This window comes from Cavia porcellus, unplaced genomic scaffold, assembly GCF_034190915.1.
Source record: "Cavia porcellus strain 051 isolate PalLab524CR breed Dunkin Hartley unplaced genomic scaffold, mCavPor4.1 scaffold_61, whole genome shotgun sequence".
In the NCBI taxonomy this organism is placed as follows: Eukaryota; Metazoa; Chordata; class Mammalia; order Rodentia; family Caviidae; genus Cavia; species Cavia porcellus.
Window position 1 is genome coordinate 2,526,437 of NW_026947544.1, and position 21,700 is coordinate 2,548,136.

Genomic DNA, 21,700 nt, shown 5'->3' on the forward strand with positions numbered 1-21,700 from the left:
TTTGAAAGGTTTGACTGTAAATAGAAATCTCAAAAGAAGATACTTGTTTTGGTAAGTAAAGGCTACAAAATTTATATGTGTGGTCTCTAGTTGTAATAATATGCTGCAATTTATTTGTATTGATCAGTATTATTATCATTTTTCTTGAGTCATTGAGGAACTTAGTATTGAGATGATCTGCAAAAAAACCTAAATTATTCTAACTTTTAAGTTTTGAGTTGTTTCATTACAGTATAGTTGGTTGAACTTCTTTTCTGTTTTGTTTTTTGTCTTTCTGAGACAGAGTCTTGCTATACAATTCAGGATAGCCTTTAACTCATCTTTTAGCCCAGGCTAGTCTCAAACTTGCAGTGATCTTCCTGCTTCAGCCTCGAGTGCTGGGATTACAGGCATATGCCACCGCCCTCGACTATGTCCCCCAGCCCCTAGTTTTAAATCATCTAATTTTGAAGAATTGAGAGAAAATTTATTTGTTTGCAGTATCTTCATGTGTGGTTTTTTTTTTTTTTTTTTGGCGGGGGGGGTGCTAGCAGTCAAATTCAAGATCACATTCTTTCAGGCATGTACTGTGCCAGTGAGCTATATCTTCAGCCCTTACCTGTGACCTTTTAAAGAATTTTTAAGATGAAATTTAATGTAAAGGAAAGACATGTGCATTGAAGCATAGTTTTTCTAATTGCAGTAAAAGTACTTTTTCAATAATATGTATGAAGATATTTCAAAGTGTACCTCTTTACTATTTTTGACTTGATCATTGTGTTTAGGTTGTATATAATTGCTACCTTAAGTTGTATTGAAATTGATATTTTTCATGGTCTGTTACAGTTCAGTTTCATATTGCACATGTGTTTGAAATCCAAGTAAGTATTTTAATTTCCCTTTCTTAAATATAAGAGCTAACAAATACCAATACTTTCATCCATGCATGTGAAATAAAGTGAGTAACATATATGGCAGATTTTTTTTTTACATTTCTGCATATTATACTTTTATATGCATTTAGTTTTTATCCTTAAAATTCTGTTTGGTGTTTAAATTATTTAAGATAAATGGAATTTAAGGTTTTTTCAATACATATAAAGTGGTTTTAGTAGTATCTCACACTCTACATGTTGTTACTTATGAAGCATTGTTATTAATTTATTTCTGATTTGAAAGAGAGTCTTGCTGTGTACTTCAAGCTGGCCTGCATTCACTGTGTAGCCCAGGCTGGCCTTGAACTATCAGGTGATCCTTCTGCCTGAATGCTGGGATTATAGGTGTATGCCACCAGGACTGGCTGGCAGTGTTATGTAGTATGATTTTCTTGTATGGGTCATCTTAGTTACTTTTCTCTCATTGCTGAGACAAAGTACCCAGCCTGCAAAGTTAAGATTGGAAAGATTTTAACTCAGTTTATGGAGGTTGCAGTTAATCATCAGGTGGCTCCAAAGTGGGGGGTGGCATGGCATATGGACAAACATTCATGAGGGTGTAAGATAGCAAAAGCAACAAGAGCAAAAAATGTGTAGCAAGCCTCGTTCTGCCCTTTTTGCCTTATGCAGGTGGTGTCAGTTCAGTCAGTAGATTGATTTGGCAATCCCTCATCCTTTATTCCAGAACCCTGTATCCCACATTGAATTACGAATCAGTAACACACACTAGAGTCAGCTATGCCCAAAATATTTACCCCGTCACCATGAGCATATTAGGGGTGAGGGGAGAAATCCACACATAAACCAAAACTTACTGTTTTTTATGTATTTTGTCCAGTTTTTTTTAAAAGGATACTTATTTTTATAATAATGCATTGCCATGCGAGTGTTTTCTGTTTTTCTCTATGATTGGAATATCTCCCAATTATTTGAAATAACTAGTAGAAGTATGCCATTTGTTTTTAAAAGTCTAATTTTAGAATTTTTTCATGGTAGATTGTGTTACTACAGAGATATGCAAAGTTTTAAGGTCTGTGGTAGAAACCTGGGAAAAGAAACTTCTAGAAGGACAAAGAAATCATGTTTATAAGTAACTGAATATTTTGAATTTTAAGTTGGAATTATAACACATTTATTTCAGGGTAGAAAAAGCACTTTGTATGTGTATTAATCTGTGAGACATATTATTTCCTTCCTAACATAGATACAAGATAATGTGATAGAAGTAAAATAGATCTGCGATACAAGTTTATAACTCAGTCAGGAAAGATATTGGTATAGAACCAATAAATACAGATCTTTGGAAGACCCAACATAGAGACTATTTAAAAATTAAAACTGGTTTTCTTTACTCATCTCTTCCTACTCTCTGCAACTCTTTTTGAAAGATTATTGATATGCTCACAAATTGGGATTTTTTTTCTATGTTAAAATTAATTTTATTTTGTAAAATTTATTTAAAAATCAGTAACTATCTTATATGAAAACCAGAAATAAAATATTTCAAAGTGCTTCTCCTAACCTTGGTATATTTGTTTATTTTCATTTAAAATTGTTTAGTCCATTAATTTAGGAAGAATTATTTTAAATGAATTTTTATTTATTATGATAATTTGTGCATGTTAGTGTTTCAACTCTAAATGTCTATGAAACGTTTACAGTAAGTATAAATATTAAGCCAGAGTAACCACTGCAGTATCTTGGACTCCTTTTCTTTTGGCCCTCCCCCATTTCTTTTTATTTGATACAGGATCTCTGTGTAATTCAGATTGGTCTTGAATTTACTGCATAGTTCAAGCTGGCTTTAAATTCCTTGTGAGCCTCCTACCTCAGACTCTTGAGTACTAGTTTTTTTTTATTTTAAAGAGAAAATAAAAACAAAATTTCAAAACAAGATAGAGTGTAACATGGTTAATACTTGTTATCTTTACGTTAGTTCAGCACAGTACAAAATAGGAACTTAATTGTTAAACAGTAGCACAAAACTTTCTTTTCCATGAATTAAGAGAAATCAGTGTAATTATTTTAACTACCTTTTATATATGTATATATTTCATCTTCTCACACTAGGATGACAAAACAGTGTTTACACATGCAAGTCTGATTTATTTCACTTCTGAATATGGTCTCTAGTGCATCCATTTATTTAAAAAAGCCATGAGTTTATACTTCTTTATGTCTGAGCAGTACTCCACTATAGTAAAAATACCTCATCTTTTAATATCCACTCTTTGGTGGACGAATATTTGCCTTGTTTCCAATATCTGGCTTTGCAAATTGTGCTGCTTTTTTTAATAGGTGTACACATATACTACTGGGGCATGATGTTTTTAATGCTTCCAGAAAGGTATACAGAAAGGGAATAGCTGTAAAGTAAAACCTCCAATCCTACTTTTTTGAGGAATCTTTACACTGACTTCCACAGTGGCTCTTCCCACTGTCTCTCTCACCAAAAGTGGATAAGGTGTCCTTTTTCCCCACAGCCACTCCAGAATTTATTATTGCTTGATTTCTTGATAACAGCATTCTTTCTGGAGAGAGGTGAAATAGGAGTGTTGTTTGGATTTGCATCTCTCCAGTGACCAGTGATGTTAAACATTTTTTCACATACTTATTTGCTGTCAGTACTTTTCATCTGAGAAGTTTGTATTTATCTCCAATGCCCATTTTTGGGTAGGGTCTTTAAACTTGGGAGATCTGATTTTTTTTTAGCTGTCCAATTTTAATTTTTGGCATGTGCCGGGCCAGTTTTTCCAATGCCTACTCAAAAGAGTTCATCTGTCTTCAGTGAAAGTGTTTGATACTTTTGTCAAAATTCGCATTGCTTAGTATCTCTGGAAGGTGTTTCCCCCTCTTTGAATTTGTTCCATTGATCTTTTTATTTACTTTTTATTTTTAAATTCTACTTATTTTTATTTTAAAGAGAATAAAACAAAGCAAAACAAAAAGAGTAGGGCAGACTAAAACAATGTACATACCTCAGGATTTCAGAAAAAGAAAGCAAGAAATCAGCAGTGGCTACCATAATGTCTCTTGTTTTCTTTGAAACAGTTGTCCATAACTTCACACACAATAGTTTAGTACAAATCAGAAAAGTATAAAAGGAATTATAACATAAGAATGAGAGCCTTAAGGGCTTTCAAGACCAGACCCAGAGACATCAATAATGGCTACCATAATGTCTCTTGTTTTCTTCAAAACAGCTGTCCGTATCTTTATACATATTTAAATGAAATAATTGAAAACACACTAACCAATCAAAACCAACAATAAAAGCATTATTCGCTTTTGAACTAAAATGATAGGAAATCATCAGTGGCTATGATAGTGTCTCATTTTCTTCAGTGTAGATGTTCATGCTATCACACATAATAGAATCAATTTATGTAGCCCTTTAGGTGAAAGTCTAGGCATATATATTTGCCTATACATGTACATCTATCCTTTATGAGGGGGAAGAGCAAAAGAACAAACAAATAAGTATAAGAGCCTAGAACAATAACAATGCAGGCTTTCAAAACAAGTTGGTAGGGAAATAACAAATTTTGTTGTTTTGCAGAGTTATCTTCATAAGTCTTACTTAAATTATGAGATGTCATGCCAAATTGATCTAATCCTATGGATAACTGTTTTGTTCCAAGAACTAATAGAATTAATAGTACAATCATCTTAGTAATCTTAATTGTGTATATATGAATTTATATTTTATTTCTTTTATTTTCCTTGTTTTCTCCTTTTCCCTGTCCTGAGTTATTTGTTCTTCTTTGAGTAGTTTATTACAATTTTGCAATATTTACTGAAGATTTTGTATCTTATTTTCTCTTTTAATTTCTTACAAAGGGAGACAATATGGTATTTACATGTGTGAATTTGATTTCTTTCACTTACTAGGATGGTCTCACTTCCATTTTCATATAAAAGCCTCAATGTGATCTTACTTTATAGCTAAGTAGTATTCCAGTGTATAAAAACAGCACATTTGTTTTATCCATTCCTCAGTTGATGGGCACTGGGGTTGTTTCCAAGATTATCTATTACAGACCGGCAGCTATAAACAAGGATATACATGTATCACTATGGTATGAGTTTTCAGTTCTTCGGGAAATAGGCCCAGAAGTGGAATAGCTAATTAAATGGGACCTCCACACTGATTTCCTCAGTGGTTGCACCATTCTACACTCCCAACAACAGTGCAAAAGAGTTCCTTGTTCTCCAAGACTCTCCATCATTTGTTATTGGTGCAATCCTTCCTTCCTTCCTTCCTTCCCCACTTCCATCCTCACTTCCATCCTTCTTGCCTCCCCCTCCATTATTTCTCCCTCCATTATTTCCTCCATTCCTCTCCCCTCCCTGCCTCCCTCCCTCTCTCTTTTTCTTTCCTTCCTTCCTTCCTTCCTTCCTTCCTTCCTTCCTTCCTTCCTTCCTTCCTTCCTTCCTTCCTTCCTTCCTGTCTTTCTTTTTCTTTCTCTTTTTCTGTCTCTCTCTCTTTCTTCCTTCTTTCCCTTCTTTGTTTTCTTTCCTTTCTTTCCCTTCTTTGTTTTCTTTCCTTCCTCCCTCCCTCCCTCCCTCCCTCCCTCCCTCCCTCCCTCCCTCCCTCCCTCCCTCTCACCCTTTCTGGTACTGGAAATCACTAGCCAGGCAGACACTTGCGCCTTGAGATGGAATTTCAGTATGCTGTTAATTTGCATTTCTCAAATGACCAATGATGATGAACATTTTTTCACGTATTTATTTGTATTTCTTCATCTGAAAAGTAATGAAAATACAATTCGCAGGTGTCCATTTTTGGATTGGGTTTTTGAATTTCAGGGGCCTGATTTTTCTTTTTTTAATTCTCATATGTTCTTGATAGAAGTCCTTTGTCTGAGAGACCATTGACTAAGATTTTCTTCCCAACTCGTGGGTTTTCTTTTCACTCTGTTGGAGATTTCTTTTGACATGAGAAAACTTTTTAATAAGACAAGATTCCCCTTTGTTGATTCTGGGAAGTATTTCCCATACAGTTTGATTTTTGTTCATGAATTCTCTGCTGACCCCTGTCTCTTGAAGATTTCTGCCTACTTTGAGCAGACTTAGTGTTTTAATATTTAGATCTTTGATCCATTTTGACTTTAGTTTAGTGCATGGTGATAGGAATGGATCTAGTTTTAGTTTTTGTATATGGAGAGCCAATTTTTATAGCACCACTTACTATAGAGGCTGTCTTTCTTCCAGTAAACATGTTTGGCCCCTTTGTCAAAGATAAGGCTTAGTATGTTTGTAGTTTGTATCTTTTAATCTATTCCATTGATCTTCAGGTTGGTTTTTATTCCACTGCCATGCTGATTTTATTACAGTAGCTTTGCAGTATATCTTTAAGTCAGGGATTGTGACACCTCCTCTTGTCTTGCCTTTGTTTCCCAGAATTGCCTTTGCTACTAATAGATCTCTTCTGGTTCCAGATGAATTTTAGCAAAGATTTCTCTGGATATGTGAGGTATGTTAATGCTATTTTGGTTGGACTTGGAATAAATCTGCCTAACAATTATGGGAGAATGGCCATTTTCACAATGCTTGTTGTTCCTAACCATGAGCAAGGAATACCTTTCCATTTTGTGAGATCCTGTTCAGTATCTTTCTTCAGAGTATTGTAATTTTCACTGAATAGATCTTTTACTTCCTTTCTTATATTGATTCATACATACTTCAATTTTTTTTGGATGCTACTGTGAAGGGTGTGGTTTCTCATATTTTCTTCTCAGTCTGCTTTTGTTTGTATACAGGAATGCTATTCATTTTTTGTGTTGACTTTGTACCCAGCTACATTACTGTATTTGGTTATTACAAGTAAAAGTGTTTCAATGAAGTTTTGGAGTCTTACATATAGAGTATCATGTCATCTGCAAATAATGATAGTTTATCCTTTTCTTTTCCTATCTGTACTCTTTTTGTATCTCTCTGTTGTCTAATTTTTCTGGCTAATATCTCCAGCACTATATTGAATAGGAGTGGTGATAGTGCACGGCTTTGCCTTGATCCTGATTTTAGAGTGAAAGCTTTCTATTTTGACCACTTAATATGATGCTGGCTCTTGGATTGTCATACATGGTTTTTATCAGATTGTGGTACAGCCAATCTATTCTGATTTTTGGTAGGGTTCTTATCATGAATGAGTTTTAATTAGATTTTATCAAATGCTTTTTCTTCTATTGATATGATAATGTGATTCTTATCATTGGCTCTTTTGGTATGGTGAACTACATTTATTGATTTGTATATATTGAACAATCCCTGCATTCCTGGGATGAATCCCACTATATCATAGTATATAATCTTCTTGATGATTTGCTGCATTCTGTTTTTCAGTATTTATTGAGAATTTTTGCATTGATGTTCATTAGGGAGTTTGGCTGTAGTTCTCTTTCAGGTGAATCTTTCTTTGGTTTGGGTAACTAGGGAAATACTTGCTTCTAGCAATGAGTTACAGAGAATTGCTTCTCTTTCAGTATCACTAAAGAAGTTTGAGAATATTGACATTGAGTCTTCCTTCAATTTGTAGAATTCAGCTGTGAATCCATCAGGATGTGGGCTTTTCTTTCTTTCTTCCTTTTTTTTTTAAAATTTTAATTAAGGAGAAAAAAGCAGAGAAAGTGTACAAGTTATACAGATTTACAGAAAAAAAATAAACAGTAGGAAATAGTTAATGGATTACATATTGTCATCTTAGAAATAATTGTTCAAGTCACAAAATTAAAGCTTATAAAGTGGACATTCCAACAATGATACTGCAAACAGTTCTGTTCAGTGATCCAATAAAACTCTGTGATATCATTTTCTATCTTATACACTTAAATATACATGCAGTTATATCCTTTACAGCACTTTCTTTTCCTCTCTTTTGTACAATGACTATTACACATTTTGGGTTTCATTGCTGCCATGGTTCTTATTACTTTTTTGGAAGAGAGTAAAACCAAATGTGACATAACAGAACAGAATCGGTCCACTCAAAAGGGTGGACATAATAGATAATGTAAAAACATAATACAAGGTGATCAACAATGGTTACCATAATGTCTCCTGCTATCTCTAAAAGAATTGCCTATATCATTAGTTATAATAAAATTGAACAAAACAGTAAAGAACAAAACCGACAAAACCAAAACATTGGAGACATTGTAGGTCTTCAAAAGTAGATAAAGTCAGCGAGAATGGGCGTTATAATGAATCTCATTATCTTCACAGCTGATGCCTAAACTTTCGAATCTGATATTATCCAGCAAAACAGAATAGGGGAACATCAGTCAAAAACAAGATGGTGAGACTAATACAGGGCTTTAAATTGAGATAATGGAAAGTCAAAGTGGGTTACTATAATATATCCTGCTATTTTTATTTATTTTTGCCTTAATTAAAAGGATAAAAATAAAAAAGTAAATAATGGAGTGGAGATTGAGATAAAAGAGGGCATAACAGCAAAACGGCGCAGATCAAAACATAACCATTTAAGCAGAATAGTGTTTCACCACCAGATAATCCTGACATAAAAGTAGTTACCATATTGTCTGTTTCCTTGAAATCCTTGAGTACAACTTCGTATACTGTAGCATTAAATATATCACAACAATGTAAAACCATTTAAGAGAATGACAGCATTACAGAGTATTTAGAATCGACTAACAGAAAATGAACAATGGTTTCTGTATAATCTCCTTGTCTTTAAAAGGTTTTTGCTTATACTATCATACATAATAAAATCTAATAAGATAACAACCTATTTAGACCAATGGAGACAGAAGAACAAAAGCTTGATGAGACTTCAAAATAAGATGATACTAAATCAGTATTACCTATTAAGATGTCATTTTCTCCAAAATAGCTGTTCCTATCATCCAATCTTCTCTGCATCATTTCTGTTGAGCTCTTATTCTGTCAGTAGCTGTCAGTTTGTCTTCTTCACTTTGTTCTCTGCTCCATTCGTTGTGGCCTCCCTGCCACTATTTCTGGATTCTTTGTATTTTTCTTTTTTTAAAATATCCTGCAATACTCTCTGTAGAGTTGAATTGGTGGTTGCAAATTCCCCCAGTTCCTCTTTATCCTGGAAGCACCTTGTTTTTCCATCAATTTCCAGGGACAGTTGTGCAGGATATCTCAATCTTGGTTGGAGATTATTATCTTTCAAAGCTTGAATTATTTCCCCCTACTCTCTTCGTGATTTGATGGTTTGTGCAGAGAAATCTGCTGTAATTCTGATGGGTGTTCCCTTGTAAGTGGTCTGTTTCTTGTCTCTGACAGCTTTTAATACTCTGTTATTGTATTGAATTTCTGGAATTTTTATTATTATATGCCTGGGTGTTTCTCTGTTTGGGTTGTAGGTAGCTGGGGTCCTGTATGCCTCATACATCTGAGTATCTTTACCTTTTGCTAAATTAGGAAAATTCTCCTGGATTTTTTCTGTGAGTAGCTTTTGTAGTTCATTTGTTTGTGTCCCTACTTCTTCTTTTATGTTCTCAATCCTTAAGTTATGGATCCTCTTATCATCTTCTTGTCTTTGTATTATTGCTGTTTGTTTCTTTGTTATTTTTAAGAAGTTTTTCATTTCATTCTCCCATATTACAAATCTGCCCTCCAGTTCAGATAGTCTGTCCTTAGTTTCTTTCAAGCTGTTATGCCAGTTTTCGATAGACTTCTTAGTTTCTTGGTAGTCTCTTTGAACCTGCTTCACGTATTCTATGCTTTCTCTGTTTTCTCCATCAAACAATTCTCCCCTCTTTTTCTGTTCTTCCATTCCACCATCTGTTTTTTCTTGGGTGGTGCTTAGCATTTCTCTAACTATTCTGCATACTTCTAGCTTCAGGTCATTGATAACTTCATTCCTGAACTGATCTATGAGGCTCTCTATATGGCGCTTTATGTCTATTGGTGCAGTGTCCGCTATTACCTGTTTCTCAGAATTGGGGGCCGAGGAGCCTTTCTTGTTGCTGCCTCTTCCCATATTCTCTGTTCTTTATATATGCAAACTTATATAAGAGGCCCAGCTTCTCTCCCTGTCAGCCACAGCCTGATCGAATTGCGCTAGTTAGGTGTTCCCACCCACCGCAGCACACCAGGAAGTTCCAGACCAGGCAGCCTACGCGGGGCCTGCCCCTCCCGGCCACTGTCAGGCTCTGGGATCTGTGTCTGGCCAGCCCACTTGGTCCGCCAGCAGCGCCACGCAGGCCAGGCACTTTTCACCAATCCCACCTGAGAGGGGGATGTGTGGCTGAAGTCGCCACCGCGCCCTGCTCGCACAGGACTGCTCGGGCCCAGAATGTCCTCCGCTGGAGTCAAACTGTGGTAGAGTGTCAGTTTCTCTCATTCACCTCACCACAAGTCAGTGCACGCCTCCCTGCCCGTCCTGTTTTCGACTAGGTTCGCAGATTCCCGTTCTCAGAGCCTCTGCGCGTCTCCCTCCTTGCTGAGCCGATGTAGAGGCAGTTGCCACGTGGCGGGAAACCCAAATCGTGGCTTCCAATGGCGCAGGCTCCAGCCTCCACACTTTTCTGTTCCTGTTTTAGCACCAGGACTGCATTCCAAGTTGCTTTCTCTCAGCCCAGTTCGTTCCTGCGTCAGAAGAGCATATCTCCACCTGCTTATGTATCCTTACATCGCACCCTTCCTGACTTCTGAGCCGAGCCTTTCAGAGAGCCTCCGTAGTAGCTGTTATCTGTCCACCATGTTCTGCTGGAAGTCCCTTTTTTTTTTTTTTTTTTTTTTGTAAAATTCTAATTACAGTTTCAATTTCATTAACTGAAATTGGGTTATTCAGCAGTTTTACATCTTTTTGATTCAGCTTTAGGCATTTATGTGTTTCTAGGCATGTGTCCATTTCCTCTTGTGTTACCTAGCCTATGAGATTGGGGGTTTTCGAAACAGGTATTGATGATCCTCTGTATTTCCCCAGTGTTTATATTGATTTCACCCTTTTCACACCTTGTTGCATGAATTTGAGTTTTTTTTCCTTTTTCAAATAAGATTGGCCAAGGGCTTGTCAATTTTATTTATTCTTTCAAAGAACTAACTCTTTGTTTTATTGATTCTTTGCTTTGATTTCTGCTCTGATCTTTATAATTTCATCCTTTTTTTTTTTAGCTTTGGCTTGACTTGCTCTTCTTTTTTAGATGTTTGAGGTGTAGAATGAGGTTGTTTATTTGTGTTCATTCTGATGTGGAAATTCACTGCAATAAATTTTCCTCTGAGGACTGTTTTCATTGTGTACCACAGGTTCCAGTAAGTTTTATTTGTGTTTGTTTAACTTCTTCTTTAACTTCTTCTGTAACCCATTGATTACTCAGACATGTATTATTTAATTTCCATGTGTTTGTGGAGTTTTTGCAATCTTTTTCATCATTGATTTCTAGTTTCATGGCACTGTGATCACTAGACAAGCATGGGATAAGTTTGATTCTTTTGCATTTACTTAAGCATGTTCTATGGGCTAGAATACAGAGTATTTTAGAGAATGTTCCTTGTGTAGTTGAGAAGAATGTATATTCTGATATTGTTGGATGGGACATTCTGTAAATGTACACTAAATCCATTTGTACACATGTGTGACTCAGTTCTGTTATTTTGCTGCTGATTTTCTGTCTAGTTGATCCATCCCTTTGTGTCAATGAGGTGTTAAGGTTTCTTGTTATGATTGTGTTATTCTTTATTTAACTTTTTATTTCTGTTATTATTTGTTTCATATAGTTGGGTGCTCCTGGATTTCGTGCATTTATATTTAAGTTTGTTATCTCTTCCTCTTGAAGGTTTCCCTAACTAGTATATAATTTATCTCTTTTTATCATTATCGGTTTGAAGTCCACACTGTCTGCCAGCAGAATAGCTACCCCTGCTTTTTTTGAGGGGGGTGGTTTCCTATTGCATGAAGTATTGTTTTCCATCCTTTAACTTTCAATCTATGAGTTTGTTTTTTGGGTTACCTGTGTTTCTTATATACAGCATAGGGATAGGTGTTGTTTCTTGATCCACACTGATGGTCTAGTTCTTTTAATTGCATGTACATTAATGGTTATAACAGATATATATTGGCTTATTTTTGTCATGCTATCTTTCTGCTGTTGGTTCTTTACCTTTCCCTTCTGTTTGTTTACCTTGCTTAGTGATTTCTTCCTATTGGCATTCTTGAATTCTTAATTTTATGTCTATCTAGAATATTTTTTAGTATTCTTTACAGGGTTGATTTGGTGGTCACAAAGTTTCTCAGGTGTTCTGTGTCATGGAAATATCTTTTTTCTTAATTAAGTTTGAGTGTCAGTTTTGCAGGGTCCATCAATCTGGGTTGGAAATTGGTTTCCTTTACGATCTGAAATACTTCATGGTCTTCTTGACTTCATTGTTTGTGCTGACAAGTCTGCTGTGATTTTGATGGGCATTCCTTTATAGGTGATCTGTCTTTTCTCTCTAATAGCTTTGAATTTTCTGTTCTTATGTTGAGTTTCTGGGATGTTACTATATATCTAGGTGTAGTTTTATTTTGGATATGGCCATTTGGAGTTTTATATGCTTCACTTATCAATACATCAGTTTCCATTCCCATAATACTGAATGTATTTCTCCCGTGAGAAATAATAGAAAGCCTAACAAGTGGCTCCCAGGTCCCACAATTCTATTTTTTAATGCATTTTTCCAGGAGTTTAACAAATGGCCCCCATAATTTACTTTCTTTCTTGCTTGCTTGCTTTTGTTCTTTCTTTTTCTTTTTGTGTTTTTTCTCTTTTGTTTCTTGTTTCTCTGCTTTGTCCCCCACCTTCCTTCCTTCTTTTCCTCTCTCCCTCCTTTCTTTCCTTCTTTTCTTTTTTCCCTCCTTCCTCCCTCCCTTCATTTCTTCTGTCTCTTGAGACAGGGTTTCACTATGCCATTTAGCGTGGCCTTAACTGACTTTGTAGCTTAAGTTGCCCTCAAAACGGCAGTGTTTTTTGAGCCCCAGGCTACCGAATGCTGGGAGTATAGACATTTGTAACCATGCTGGCTGAAATACTTCGTTGCATGTATTGCGCTTCTCATGGTTTTCCTCTTTCTTTGACTGCTGGTATCTCTACCAGCAGTATGATATCATATTATCATATTTACATACATGGAAAGAAAAGAATGACAGTCGCAAATGTTTTACTGCACTGACACAGCACTGTAGGTTGCTGGGGTGAGAGCAATTTAGACTCAAGTATCTCCCTTTATGTCCACAGTGAGACAGGACATGTGACTCACTTTCAGCTCATACAAGATTTTTCAAGTTGTAAATTGACTATGGGCAAAGTTAGGAACTTTGAGCAAAAATTTTTAAGAGAACATTGCTGATTTCATAGTGAAGAGTCCACATATGGAGCCATTAGGCAGTTAAGATACCTCTGTAACTCTAGTTCCAAACTTTGAAATTTGGTTGGTGCCTGCTTCAAACACTGAAATTTGTTTGGTTGGTGGTAAGACTCTCTAAAGAGTGGGAAATCGCTGCCATTTGTTTGCTGGACAAAGGACTCACATCTAAAACATATAAAGAAATGAAAGAAATCAGATACTTCTGAGTTCAAAAGTGGTCATCATTTGAGAGATGAATGCAGATCTCTCAGATAAAGAAGGACATCCCTAGCCATTTGAGAGATGCAAATTAAAAGAACACTGAGTCATTCTAGAAAGGATGACTATTACCAGGATATTAACTAATAACAAATGGTGAGGCTGTTGGCAAAAATGGAACTCTTCTCCACTGTTATTGGGAATATAGAGTGGTATGACCACTGTGGAAATCAGTGTTGGGATTCCTCAGAACACTAGATTGGATGTGCCATTTGACCCAGCTGTTTCCCTTCTCAGTATGTTCTCAGAAGAATTAAAAGCACTATCCTGTGGAGATACAGAAGCACTCATGTTTATAGGAGCACAGTTATTTTAAAGAGGGTAAAATTAAACAGAACAAAACAGATCATAAGATAATGCAAGAGACACAGATTTCAAAGCAAGACAACTAGAGACCTTCACTGTCTATCCTAGTGTCTCTTGTTTTCTTCCAAATAGTTGTCCATATCTTCACGTACATTGAATTCATACAACACAAAATAGTATGGAACTGATCAGAACTGGATGGTGAAGGAATTTTAGGTATTCAAGACCAGACAATAAGGAAGTGAACACTGGCTGCCATAATGTCTCTCATTCTCTTCAAAATAGCTGTCCATACCTTCATGTATGTTGAAATTAAACAAAACAAAACAGACTAAAATTAATCTGAGCAAAGAATAATAATATTGCTGGATTTTACATAATGATGCTATGGAATCAGTACTGGGTATGTTAGTGTCTCTTTTTCTTCAAAGTGGCTGTTCATTTCATCATGCATTATATTATTGATTTTCATAAACTTTTTAGAAGTTCTATGCATGCATGAGTCTCTACATATACACCTATGTTTTCTGTATTAGAGGGAAAAACTAGACAAAACAGAACAAATTTCTAGAAAAACACAAAATGAAAAAGACATATAAACAATAGCAAGGAGCCCAGAACACTGACAAAATCAAAATAAGGTGGTATGAGCATAACTAGAGCTGTTATTTTACATAATGAGCTCCAAGAGTTCCTCAGATCACTCTGCAATAATATACACAGTTGTTCCAATCCTATGAACGTTAACTATTTTGTTCCAAGAACTTACAGAGTTTGTAGCGCATTACACAGTTGTTCCAATCCTATGAATGTTAACTATTTTGTTCCAAGAACTTACAGAGTTTGTAGCGCAATCATCTTAGCTATCCTAAGTGTGTCTATATAACTTTAGACACCTTTTCTTTTCCATTCCTTTTCTTCCCTCATATTCCCTGATATGTTATTTTCTCCCTTTTAAGCAGATTCTTACCTTTCTCTCTAATTATTGAGTTTTTTGTATCTTATGTATTCTGACCATTTCTTAGACTAGGGAGACTATACAGTATTTACACTTGTGAATTTGACTTATTTCACTTATTAGGATGGTCTCAAGTTGCATCTGTTTACTTGTAAATATCTCAGTGTGATCATTCTTTATAGCAGAGTAGTATTCCATTGTAAAAAAATACTACATCTTTTTATTCATTCCTCAGTTGATGGGCATTTAGGTTGTTTCCAAGATCTGGCGATTACAAATTGTGCTGGTATAAACATGGTTGCACATATATCATTGTGGTATGATGTTTTCAGTTCTTCTGGGAATATGCCCAAAAGTGGGATAGTGGGGTCAAATGGGACTTCCAATCCCAACTTCTTGAGGAACCTCCAGACTGACCTCCACAGTGGTTGCCCAGTCTACACTCCCACCATTGTGCAGGAGAGTTCTTTTTTCCCTGCAGCATGTCCAGCAGTTGTTCGTAGTTTTCGTGCTACTGGCCATTCTTTCTGGAGTGAGATGGAATCTCAATCTGATTTTAATTTGCACTTCTCTAATGACTAATGATGCTGAACATTTTTTCATGTATTTATTTGCTATTTGTATTTCTTCATCTGAGAACTGTGTTTTCATCTCAGATGCCCATTTTTGAATTTTGGGGATCTGATACTTTTAAATTCTTTAAATATTTTAGACAGAACTCTTTCCTCTGAAGGACCATTCACTAAGATTTTTTTCCGATTTGTGTGTTTTCTTTTGGCCTCACTTGAGATTTCTTTCAACATGCAAAAGCTGTTTCATAGGACATGATACCAGTTACTGATTTTGTGAAGTATTTCACGTGTGGTTTGATGCTTGTTTATGAATTCGCTGCCTACCCTTATGTCTTCAAGATTTCTACATACTTTGTCTTCCAACAGATTTATTGTTTCTTTTTAATACTTAGACCTTTTACCCATTTAGATTTTAGTTTAGTACATGATGATAGGCATGGGTCTAGTTTTAGTTTTTGCCATATGGATGGCCAATTTTTCCAGAACCATTTATTGAAAAGACTATCATCCTTTTCAGTGGATATGTTTGGCCCCTTTACCAAAGATAAGGTGGCTGAGTGTATTTGTAGCTGTAGTTGTATCTTCTAATGTATTCTACTGATCTTCAGGTCTGTTTTTATTCCAGTACCATGCTGATTTTATTATAGTATCTTTGCAATATAACTTCAAGTCAGGGATTGTGATGCCTCCTGCTTTGCCTTTGTTGCTTACAATTGCCTTTGCTATTCTGGGCCTCTTCTGGTTTGAGATGAATTTCAGGAGTGGTTTCTGTAGATCTGTGAGGTTTGCTGGTGGTATTTTGATTGGGATTGCATTAAATATGTAAAACAAATATGGGATAATGGCCATTCTCACAATGTTTGTTCTTCCTATCCATGAACAAAGGATGTCTTTCCATTTTCTGAGTTCCTCTTCAATTTTGTGTTTCAGGGTATTATAATTTTCCCTGAATAGATCTTTTGCTTCTTTTGTTAGACTAATTCCTGAGTATTTCATTTCGTTGGATGCTCTCATAGAAGGTATGGCTCCCTTTATTTCTCTCTCAGTGCTTTTGTTTTAATGTATAGGAATACTATTGATTTTTGAGGGTTGACTTTGTATCCAGCTACATTACTGAATTTCTTTGTTATATCTAGAAGTCTTTCAATGGAGTTCTGTGTAGAGTGTTATGTCATCTGCAGATAATGCATGTGTAGAATGTTAGGTCATCTGCAAATTATGATAATTTAACTTCTTCTTTTCCTATCCTTATCCTTTTATTTCTCTCTTGTCTAATTGCTTTGGCCAGTATTTCCAGCACTGTATTGAATAGGAGTGGTGATAATGGACATCCTTGTCTTATTCTTGATTTTAGGGTAAAGGCTTTCAGTTTCTGGCCATTTAATATGATGCTGGCTATTGGATTGAGTTAGAGTCCATCTGTTCCAGTTTTCTGGAGGATTCTTAATGTGAACGCGTGTTGGACTTTATCAGCTTTTTCTGCACCTATTTAAATGATGGTGTGATTCTTATATTTGGCTCTATTGATATAGTGAATTACACTTACTGATTTGTGTATGCTGAAACATCCCCGCATTCCTGGGATGAATCCCACTGGGTCGTGGTGTATAATCTTCTTGATTGTTTTCTGTATTCTGTTTGCCAGTATCTTATTGAGAAATTTTGCATCTGTGTTCATTAAGGGAAATTGGCCTGTAGTTCTCTCTTTTGGTTGGGTGTTTCTCAGGTTTTGGTATTAGAGTGATTACTGTTTCCTTCTAGGAATAAGTTAGAATTGTTTCCCTTTCAGTTTCCTTGAAGGGTTTGAGGATTGTCAGCATTAAATCTTCTTTGAGTTTCTTATAGAATTTCACGGTGAATCCATCAGAACCTGGGCCTTTTTTGTTGGTAAATAATTACATTTTCAATTCCATTCATTGAAATTGGGTTATCCAGCAGTTTTACATCTTCTTGACCAGGCTTTGGCAATTCATATGTTTCTACAAATGTGTCCATTTCTTCTGTGTTATCAAGCCTGGGAGAGTAGAGATTTTTAAAAAAGGTATTGATAATTTTCTGTGTTTCCCCAGGGTCTGTAGTGATTTAACCCTTTTCATTGCTTATTTCATAAATTTGGGTCCTTTCTTTACTTTTTAAAATAAGGTTGACTAGGGCCCTGTCGATTTAATTTATTCTTTCAAAGAGCCAACTCTTTGATTCATTGATTATTTGTATTGTTTCCTTATTGCATTGATTTCTGCTCTGACCTTTATAATTTCCTTCCTTCTTTTGGCTTTGGGCTTTGGGCTTGATCTTTTTCTAGATGTTTGAGGTATAACATGAGGTTCTTTATTTGTGTTCATTCTGTTTTCCTGATGTGGGAGTTCACCGCAATAAATTTTCCTCTGAGGACCGCTTTCATTGCATACCACAGGTTCCAGTAAGATGTATTTGTGTTTTAATTTTCCTGCAAATATTGTTTAATTTCTTCTTTAATTTCTTCTGTGACCCACAGTTTGCTCAAGAGTGTATTACTCAATTTCCACGTGCTCGTAGGATTTTTGCAGTTTCTTCTGTCATTAATTTCTAGTTTTATGGCGCTATGATCCAATAGCATGCATGGATAACTTCAATTCTTTTGCAGATACTTAAGCATGTTCTTTGAGCCAGTATATGGTCTGTCTTACAGAACATTCCAGGTTCTGCTGAGAAGAATGTGTATTCTGATGCTGGCAGGCGGAACATTCTGTATACATCCACTAAGTCCATTTGTTCATAGGTTTGATTCAGTTCTGTTGTTTCTTTGTGATTTTCTGTCTAGTTGATACGTCCCTTTTTGGAAATAGTGTCTTAGGGCCTCCTGTTATAATTGTGTTATTGCTCATTTGACTTTTTATTTCTGTTAATATATGTTTTGTATAGCTGGGTGCTCCCAAAATTGGTGCATATATGTATTTAGGATTCTTATCTCTTCCTCTTGAAGTTTTTCCCTAACTAGTATGTCCTGACCTTCTTTATCCTTTGGATCATTCTTGGTTTGAAGTTTACATTATATGCTAGCAGAATAGCTACCCCTATTTTTTTTTTTTTTTGGATCCTGTTTCATGGAATATTGTTTTACATCCTTTGACTTTCAGTCTATGAGCTTCCTTTTGGGTTAGATGGACTTCCTGAGTGCAGCGTATGATTGGATGTTGTTTCTTGATCCATTCTGCCACTCTGTTTCTTTTAATTGGTGAATTGAGACTATTTACATTAATGATTATAACTGATATATATCGGTATACTTTTGACATGTTATCTTTCTGCTGTTGGTTCTTTACCTTTCCACTCTGTTTAATGGTTTGCCTTGCTTATGGTTTTTTCCTATGTCTTTCAGTATTCTTTGCAGGGTTAGTTTTGTGATCATGAAATTCTTTAGCTGTTCTTTGTTGTGGAAATATCTTAGTTCTCCACTGATTTTGAAGGACAGTTTTTCAGGGTACAGCAGTCTGGGTTGGAAATCATTTTCCTTTAAGATCTGAAATACTTCACTCCATGCTCTTCTTGACTTCATTGTTTGTGTTGAGAAGTCTGCTGTGATTCTGATAGTTTTTTCTTTATAGATGATCTGTCTTTTTTCTCTGACAGCTTTTAATACTCTGTTCTTATGTTGGATTTCTAGGATGTCGATTATTATGTGTCTGGGCATAGCTTTATTTTGGTTATGGTTATTTGGAGTTCTAGGTGGTTTACTGATCGTATGTCAGTTTTTATTCTCATGTTTGGGAAATTATGTCTTCTTTAGATGTGTTCAGCATTTCTTTCATTACATGTATCATTTCTTCTTCTACCTGGGAGACTATTTCTGATTTGAGTTCTTTTATAGCTTCCCAGAGTTGTTTCTTTACTTCATTTGATATCATTTCAGGCATTTCTGGTGTATGGCTTATATTTTCTTGTTTCCATGTCTCTTAGGCTTACTTGGGTTGGGCTGGAAGTTTGAGATTGCAGTTTGCTCTTTTGTTTTATCATTTACCTATATTTCTGGGTTTTAAGCAATGTTTTAAGGCTTTGTGCTGAGAATCACCTGGCCCACTTTTGGCTCCCAAGGCAGACAGCAGGCACACGTAGCTGCTTGGAGTTCAATGGGTATGTGCCAGTTAGGCCCGCTTGGACCTCCTGTGTATCCTTGATGATTTTAGATATGGAGAATGGTCTTACTGCCTGTAGCAAAATTCCAAGGCTTCCCTGTGTGCTGGGTTTCAAACCCACCCCCTTCCCACCCTCCATGTTCTGGAACTGGACTCCAGACCCCTGCCAGCTGCTTGGAGTTCACTGGGTGTGGTCCAGTTAGGCCTGCTTTGACCTTCCGCATGTTCTGGGTGATTTCAGATTGGGGGCCTGGTCTTACCACTGGGAGCAAAGTTCAGAGGCTTCCCTGTGTGCTGGGTTTCAACCTGCACATGCTCTGGTCCTGGACTCACTTAGGGCCCCTGCCAGATGCAGGAGCATAGTTTGTAATGATTAAATCTTGGAAATTACCTTGATGCCCATAAGTCAGTGAATAGTTAAGAAGATGTGAATTTTTGTATAATGGAGTTTTCATTGATAAAGAAGGATAATCTTGAGATATTTGTTGGTAAATGGTTGGACTCTGAGATCACGCTCTTCATTGAGGTAATTTCAACATTTCTGTGTAATATTGTGTTGTCTCTCTGTCATGAGAAACTGAAAGAGCAAATAAGGGCCAAATGTGTGGCAGATATTGTGAAATCAGAAAAAAATGGTTCAAATGGGAAGGAGGGCCAAGGAGAGGGAAGGGAAAGAAAAACATGAGGGATGAAGGATAAAATGGAAACAAAGCTTTTGTAAATAAGTAGGAAAGGAGGTTTTAAAGGGAGGGAAGGAAAATAAAGAGGATCCCTGTGTATCATGTATAGGTACAAATTAGCTATGATGAATATGATGATCATGTGTATTTAAATTGTACTAATAAATTTAATTTTTAAAAAAAGTTTGTGCTTAGTTAGCCAAGTAGAGGGTGTTTTTTTGTTTGTTTGTTTGTTTGTTTTTTGCAGACCCAAAGACAAAAAGAAGTAAAAAAAAAATGCAGAACAAAAAAAAAAGGAAAAGAAGCCACCCAAAAAGACTCTGTGTTTCTTGAAATTGTCTCCTTAGTGAGGTATATTGACACTTTGGAGGTAGTTGATATATCTTGGTCTTCCTTTCCTCTTTCGTGGAGCTTTCCAATTAGTAGAAGTGAAATTTTATAGTCCTAATTCTTCATTGAACACAAGTCTTTTTGAAAGTATAAGCTGGCTTTCCTAACAAGTTTCCTAACAGAAAGTTTGGCAGAACTGTAGATTGAGCCAGAGGAGCTCCACCACTGAGCTGCACCCTCAGTCAGCCCTTTTATTTTTGAGGGACAGTCTTATTAAAAATGCCCAGGCGATCCTCAAAATTTCCTTTTTTCCATTTTAGATTCCCAAATAGCCTGTCTTAAAGTTGTGGGCTATATCAGAACTTGAAAGAGTATGGCCACATACTGTGTTTCAATCCTTTTAGCCCCAGTATACATTTTGAAAGTTTTAATCTCTGCAGGTTCTCTCTCCATATTCTTTCATGCTTTGGTTGCCATGCCTTTAATGGCTATAAGCTTTTGTTTATTTTCTCACATTTTTTCCCTGTTTCCATGATATGGAATTTGAAACTATTTACCTTTTATTTTTCTCTTTTTAATTGCACTCATGCTACATGCTGTTTTGGTTATTTACAATTTTCCTTCCTCATACTTAAGTTTGAAATGAATTTTTTATAAAAGTTACATAATACATCTGAGTTTTAAATTTATTGTTAAAATCTTTTAATTGTATAAGTGTATTTATTGATATTTTTAAAGTATATTACGCGTTACACTTAAAGTAATTATTGACATTTGTTTTAAATTCTGAAAATTAACTCAAGTAATTTATTTGAGTGAGTTTATTATTACAATTTAGATATACAATGATTACATTCATCGTAGGAATTTTGTCCCTGTATGTAATATACCTTGATTTGTCCTTTTCCCTCCTCTCCTTTTATACCTTTGTCCCCTTCTTATTTCAAATTTGTTTCCAGTTTATCTTTCTTTTGTTTATTTTTCACTTTCCTTTTCATCTCCACCCTCCTTAGTTCATCTTTCCTTTCTAACAGTTTCTTCTCATTTCTCCATATTTCTTGTACAGTTTTGTTCTTATTTATATTTTCAGTTTTGCCCACCAGGGAGTATGTGAGACATCGGGATATTTACATGTGTCTGATTTATTTCACTGAACAGTATAGTCTAATGGTCCATCTATTTAGCAATAAATGTCTCAGTTTTTTCCTTCTTCTTGGCCAAGAGGTACTGC

General features: G+C 35.7%; 1 protein-coding gene across 15 annotated transcripts in view; it reads left to right on the forward strand.

Moving 5' to 3' along the window:
* The window catches only part of LOC134475110 (histone demethylase UTY-like), a 322,941-nt gene that overhangs the window by 151,985 nt on the left and 149,256 nt on the right, over positions 1-21,700 (forward strand). For 14 of the 15 annotated variants that reach the window (XR_010046059.1, XR_010046060.1, XM_063244489.1 and 11 more), the window contains exon 8: positions 826-860. Coding sequence is in view for 12 of the 15 variants with exons in the window: in XM_063244489.1 (XP_063100559.1) it covers positions 826-860 (35 nt within the window). In the remaining 3 variants the exon portion in view is untranslated. Of the gene's footprint in view, positions 1-825; positions 861-5,530; positions 6,391-21,700 lie in introns of those variants that run through there. The other variant, XM_063244502.1, reaches the window with a different exon arrangement.